The sequence below is a fragment of the Triticum urartu genome, chromosome 5A (assembly GCF_056163025.1).
Source record: "Triticum urartu cultivar PI428250 chromosome 5A, HENAU_Tu73, whole genome shotgun sequence".
NCBI lineage: Eukaryota > Viridiplantae > Streptophyta > Magnoliopsida > Poales > Poaceae > Triticum > Triticum urartu.
The window spans coordinates 76800162-76807049 of NC_141877.1; the positions used below are offsets into that span (position 1 = coordinate 76800162).

Consider the following 6888-nt stretch of genomic DNA (forward strand, 5'->3'; position numbering starts at 1 on the left):
GTCTCTTGATCAATTCATTGGCTGACTACTCTGTTACTCCAATCGCCTAGATTGCTTTTAATCCTTCTCGTGATGCATCCCCGCTGGAGCACGTGGTGACTTGAACCAGGTGTGATCAACTTTCTTTTCTCATTGAGCTTTTATACTTCAACGTCTAATGTGTCCGCTCATGTTTTCCTTGTATCTTTTTATCCTGCTGATGATACAGGAGCCAGTGATATTTGGGTCACGGCTTGGATTGATCCGGCTTAGTGGACTTGCCTTTTGAACGGTATGACTATACCTTCCTCTGTGGTCGCATCTCTGTTCTTATTTATAGTACTGTCAAAGAGGCAATTTCTGGTACGTATGCCAATTCGCGGAAGGTTATATATACCAATGTATGAGGCTCGTAATGCGTTTGATCTATATCTATTCATCCGAAAATTGTGATCCTACGGTCGGCGTTCCGGGAAGCCTCTATCCGGGCTTGGTCCGTCGTTCGACTCGGGGATTATTATTTTTGTGTGAATTAGTAGATTGCTCAATGTTGGCGCTCCAGGAAGCCTATATATGGGTTTCGTCCTTCGTTCAACACTGAATTTTTTTTATCATGTACGTATATGAATTAGACTTGATCACTGTCGGTGTCCCTGTCGGCGTCCCGAGAAGCCTATATATGGGCTTGGTCCATCGTTTGACGGTGATTTTTTTTATCGCCATATATGTATGAGATGAGTTTGACGACTTGATCACCGTCGGCGTTCCGGCAAGTCTATATATGGGCTTGGTCCGTCGTTCGACGGTGATTTTTTTTATTTGCCATATATGTATGAGTTTGATGACTCAATCACCATCGGCGTTCCGGCAAGCCTATATATGGGCTTGGTCCGTCGTTCGACAGTGATTTTTTTATTTATTTGCCATATATGTATGAGTTTGATGACTTGATCACCGTCGGCGTTCCGGCAAGCCTATATATGGGCTTGGTCCGTCGTTCGACGGTGATTTTTTTTATTTGCCATATATGTATGAGTTTGATGACTCGATCACCATCGGCATTCCGGCAAGCCTATATATGGGCTTGGTCCGTCGTTCGACAGTGATTTTTTTATTTGCCATATATGTATGAGTTTGATGACTCGATCACCGTCGGCGTTCCGGCAAGCCTATTTATGGGCTTGGTCCGTCATTCGACGGTGATTTTTTTTATTTGCCATATATGTATGAGTTTGATTACTCGATCACCGTCGGTTTTCCGGCAAGCCTATATATGGGCTTGGTTCATCGTTCGACGGTGATTTTTTTATACATATATGAATTTAATGACTTGATCACTGTCGGCGTTCCGGCAAGCCTATATATGGGCTTGCTCCGTCGTTCGGTGATGCTATTGTTTTTTGGGGATGAGGAATATTTTGAATCACGCGCACCTGTTTCGTGTTTCTCATATTCCTTTTTATGCATAAAATTCAAATATTGAAATGTTTTTTTAATTGTAGATACTATCTCTCGTTGCAGGCTGCGTACCCGGGGATCATCACTTCCACCTTGGTATCAAATTGAATCTTGCACTTTCATGTACTATTTTTAACTTCCTGTAATTTCACACGTATACCAACATGCATATTTTCCTTGCATATAGATGGAGGAAGCCACGACACCATCTTCGTCTGAATCATGTAGAATGCCTTTATCACAGTTGGCCAAAAAACACCTATTTGAACCAGATACTAGTGAGCTAGACAATCCAGTGATTACGAAGTTAGGCATACCACACGGCCATCCTGAGCTTGGACCACGTGGATGGACGGCAGGGCCATCTTTCTCAGCTCGTTGTTATCAACCTCCTGCACCTGGGCCCAGACTTGATGAAGCTTCAACCCTTGGGACACATATGATATCCAAAGGTTTAGGCTGGGAGAATCATGAGGTTGAATACGCTCCAATGCCTCTTGGGTATCTTGAATGGGGTACTAATGTCTTGAAGAAATATCATACCCATCTGAAGGGGAGTGAGGAAGGTGTGGATTATGTCTATGGAGCCATTTATTGCTCTTTAGGCGACTATTCTGTCTCCCCTTCTCTTTTAAGGTCTTTATTGGAGAAATGGGATCCCAACACCAACACGTTTTTGTTCTCGTCTGGCGAGCGTACAGTCACACTTCTTGATATGCATCAGATTGCGGGGTTGCCCCTTGATGGTGAACCTTATGAAGAATATGTTCCCCTAGCTGATGAGTTGGATCCTTCGACTCTTTTGTACCCAACTTCCTGCCTCGGCTCCTAGAAATTTGGACCAAGCTTGCTGTGGGTAGCAAAGTAGGTTTCAAGGAATGGTGTGATTTCTTTCACAATAGTGGAGTAAACTCCTTTGCTACCAAGAGCTTAGAAGACCAGCGCGTGTACACCGCGGCTTTCCTTGCCATATGGCTTTGCCGCTACGTCGTTGTTGGTGGTGGTCCATATATTCGCCCTGGGGTATTAGTGATGGCGGCATGGATTTCCCTAGGACGACGCATCTCTTTGGGCCCACCTGCTCTTTGCTCCCTTTATTACTCACTTCGGCGGATTTGTACTCATCCGATTGGCCCCTCATTCATACATAGGATTTGGCCGGTCCACTACCTTGCTGGATGGATGGGCGTGTACCTCAAGAAACCCTATGGAAACAGAGAAAAAACGCCAAATTTCCCGAGATCCAGAATTTTGGCGGTACAACCTAATATGGTGAACACAATGTTTAAGACGCCACGTCATTTTACTCCTAAAGAGGCACATGCTTTCCTCGATGACTCTAAGAATATTGTTTGGAACCCCTATTCTCTCACTATGGAAGGTGTGTTCAAACCCAAGAGGGCTTTATTAATTTCTATTCGTCGAGGCATGCTGCCGTGGAGGTGTGGTACTATCACCGCCGATGTGTGTATAGCTGAACCATATCACCCAGATCGAGTGGCACGACAGTTTCGTCTTGACCAAGTTGTACCCTTTTCTCCTCTAGCGAGCCTGTATACTCAAGACGAAATTGGAATTGCCTATGCGTTTTGGTCACACCTATTATCCTTCGCCCCTGAAGAATTCCACTATTTTTCGGACGATGATCGAGTTGGGAACTCCTCTGTAGCATGGGCTAATTGGTGGAAAAAATTTCTAAAGCCTTTCGCCGACATTCTGGACCAACTTTGCAATGGCAACATGACTGGGAAGACCCCTTATGATGTAAGGATAAAAAATAAGCGTGCACTACAACACAATATCAGGCCTCGCCCATTGTCTGATAAAGATTTTATGGTGATGACGAGAGTATCTATGGAGCACCGTGACCAACATGTTCAGTCCCTTGAGAAGGCAGAAACGCCAATTACAGATCAATGGAGACTGGTCCTCTATAATTATTTAAATGATGTTGTTGCTACTCAACCGGGGAAGTCTAAAGAGGTGAGCTCAAACACATGTGTGTCCATATTTCATTATGTCTCACGTACTATTTAGTACTAACTTGAGTTCTCTTTTTGGTTTTTTTTGCAGCTATGGCGAGGTAATGTACTGAAACAGAATGCCATAGCTGGGTCCTCCTCCGCCCATCCGCTATCAGTGGATAATGATATCTCAGACACTGCCCCATCCGCTAGCGGAAAGAGACGCAGACAATCTACACCGCCTCATGTGGAACAGGAAGCAAGGCTGCCTTTGAAGCGTAAACTTGATTTCGCCCAAGCATCCAATTTTTCTGAACCAATAACATTGGATGGTCCGTCCTTAGATGTTGAATTCAGTAACTTTGTTAGTGATGAAGATTTTAGCCATGTTCTCACAGGAGAAAAGGACCATGGCCTTGCTGACCTCTTCGATTTATCCGTCGAGGATTGTACCTTTGGCGAGTGTGGCACAAGTCGTCTACCCTCCAGCCCTGGTGTGGCTGAAACTGTGCTCCCTACCCCTAGTGCTCTTGATTTCTTGTCAACTTTACCTGGTAGTTTATTTATTTATGCACTTATTTAATTGGCCGTGTCTATGAACCATCATTATCATCAAATTTTCACGACTCTTCACTTTTTTTTAGGTTGCGAACAAGAAAGTTACCATTCGCAAGACCCTGTAATGACGGTTGTATCAGGGGAAGGCGCACAGATGGATTGCAGCTTTGTCAAAGACACGTTTATAGATGCCACAGATACCGTGGTGAAACGAGCCCTCGAAGGACTGAACGACTCTACCCTTGGTGATCCCAAGCGACGCATCATGCTTGAGAGCGTTTCTCAGACGCTGCCCACGCAAGTACCTGAGGTAGCTAAGGTGCATGCCATGTTGGTCGGGCTTATTGACCTTTCCAAGAAATTGGAGGTTGGCCAGACTGAGTTCACAAAGGGATCCGAGCGAGATGAACATGTTGCTGCCAAAGTCGAGCTTAAAATTAAGTCCGGTCACGAAGTTTCCAAGGCTGCGATTGGGGACTTATCTAACCTAGACAAGAAGTGTGCTGAAATGGAGGTGCAGGAAGCGACGCTTAAGGTGCAGCTTGAGGAGGCTACCGCCAGTTTGCAGAAGCTTAAACTAGAGAGGGAACAGCGCCGACAAGCACATAATGCTCATCAATCTGAACTGGAGGACTTGGTGAAGAGTCTACAGGACACCAACGCCGGCAAGCATAGGCTTGCTGAATTTGAACAAAAGACGGCAAAATTAAAGATTGAAGCAAGTCAGTTGTTGAACAGCCTGCATAATTGGCGAGCTCCTTGAGAAGGCCTAGACTTCGCTTAGTTTTTTTTATTTAGCCGTTTCAGTTTATCATTTCCCTTCAAATCATTTTAGGCTCAGTACTCAGTTTCACTTCAAATGTAGCAGTAATTTGTTTATTCACCTTGGAACTCCGAATTTTATGCATGATGTGCTAGTACGCCAGCTTTGACGTTGAAGCATCCTTATTTATTTACACTATCGTTGTGTATGGCCTTATTTTTTTATTCTATTTTTATATATAAATGCATGTATGTACCATTTTTGTACGACGTTTAAGCTTATGATGAAGTTTGGAGCCTGCTTGATGTTTATATTTTTTTATTACCCTCTTTTTTTATGACACAGTTTATACTCGTAAGTCATTGGAGTTTTTTTGTGCCCCAGTTTATACTCGTAAGGGTGTGGAGTATTTTGGATGATCCCTTTTTTTTCATCACAGTTTATACTCGTAAGTTGTTGGAGTATCTTTTTTTTGTGTGCCCCAGTTTACACTCATGAGGGTATGAAGTAAGTATGATGATTCGATTGTTTTTCCATCACAATTTATACTCGTAAGTCATCGGAGTCTTTTTGTTTGTGCCCCAGTTTACACTCCTGAGGGTATGGAGTGTCATTTTTTTACTCAAGCATAGTAGCACTTAAGGGATTTTCCATTTATCAGTGGCGGGCAATACTCGCCGTCAGGGGAAATTATCCTGTATGCACCACTAGAGTAGACCTCTTTTATGATGTAGGGACCCTCCCATTTTGGCTCGAACTTTCCTCCCATCCGTCGTGTAACATTCATTGGACGAATGATGGCGAGCACTAGGTCTCCTTGCTTGAATGATCTCCTTTTAACGCGCTTGTCAAAGGCACGAGACATTCTAACCTGATAAGCTTCCAAATTTTGTAATGCCTGAAGGCGTTTCCCCTCAAGCATTTCAAGTTCACCGAGGCGTAATTTTATGGCCTCCTCTTCTGAAAGTTTCTCTTGAATATCCACTCTAAGTGAAGTAATTTGTACTTCTAATGGTAGAACTGCTTCTCCTCCAAACACAAGGGAGTATGGTGTCATCCCAGTTGGTGTACGCGTCGTGGTTCTATAAGCCCACAAGGCCTCAAGAAGTTTTTCATGCCACTCACGCTTATTTCTTGACACGACTTTCTTTAACAATTTGCAGAGGGTCTTATTAAAAGCTTCTGCTTGTCCATTAGCTACTGGATTATAAGCCGTGGAATAGTTATGAATTATCTTGAATTTCGAACATAACTTATCAACATGTTTATTTTTGAACGGCCCTCCGTTATCAGACATGATACGAGAAGGAACTCCAAAGCGATATATGAGTTGTGTTCTTATGAAGTGCTCCACGTGCTCTCCCTTATCCTCTTTTAATGGTATAAGCTCGGCCCATTTAGAGAAGTAATCGGTGGCAGCCAGGATGAATTTATGCCCCTTTGATGATGGTGGATTAATAGGTCTTACTATATCCATTCCCCACATTTCAAATGGCCATGCAATATTTGTGGGATGCAACGACTCATGGGGTTGATGTATGAAATTATCATGTACATGGAACTCGTGACACCTTTTTGCAAATTTCATGGCGTCGTCAAACATGGTAGGCCAATAGTAACCAAGATGTCCCAATTGATAATATAACTTATGGCCAGATTAATGCGCCCCACACACCCCGGCGTGCACTTCATTTAAGGCTTCCACAATTTCATTCCCTGCTAGACAGCGGAGGAGGATGCCATCGAAGGAACGCCTATATAGGGTATCATTTATATATGTATAGTGAACTGACCTTTTCCGAACTCTTGACCTTTCTGCCGAGTCTAGAGGTAAATATCCATGGAGCAAGTATTCCAGGAAAGGGCTTCGCCAGTCTTCAACTTCAATCTCGTAGACATCTGCAGTCATTGCAACCGACGTCGTCGTCTCCTCCTCCTCGGCGAGTATAGGTAGGATTCTACATTCTTCAACACGAACGTCCATCATTTCATGTGAAGTTAATGACATACTAGCGGCTAAACCTGCTAAGGCGTCAGCCTTTTCATTCTGACTTCTTATAACATGCTGAATATTTAGATCAACAAACATGGACATGAACACTTTGGCTCGTTGGAAGTAAGGCCTTAATTCTTCTTTCTTTACCATGTAAGTTCCCCGTAGTTGGT

The 6888-nt window shown here is 43.6% G+C and overlaps 1 protein-coding gene across 1 annotated transcript; it reads left to right on the forward strand.

The window, feature by feature from the left end:
- The first annotated feature begins 3162 nt into the window (after positions 1-3162).
- On the forward strand, positions 3163-4722 carry LOC147970330 (uncharacterized). Its single transcript, XM_087523402.1, has 3 exons — positions 3163-3420; positions 3511-3955; positions 4046-4722. Exons 1-3 carry the CDS (start codon positions 3178-3180, stop codon positions 4720-4722), a joined length of 1365 nt encoding a protein of 454 aa, XP_087379528.1. The 5' UTR covers positions 3163-3177.
- The last annotated feature ends 2166 nt before the right edge of the window (positions 4723-6888 follow it).

Bases quoted from the DNA above. Each gene is read 5' to 3' on its own strand.
- LOC147970330 (XM_087523402.1), top strand. From the start codon at position 3,178: ATGACTGGGAAGACCCCTTATGATGTAAGGATAAAAAATAAGCGTGCA. The intron at 3,421-3,510 runs GTGAGCTCAAAC...TTTTTTTTGCAG, and splicing joins AACCGGGGAAGTCTAAAGAG to CTATGGCGAGGTAATGTACT. The intron at 3,956-4,045 runs GTAGTTTATTTA...ACTTTTTTTTAG, and splicing joins TTTCTTGTCAACTTTACCTG to GTTGCGAACAAGAAAGTTAC.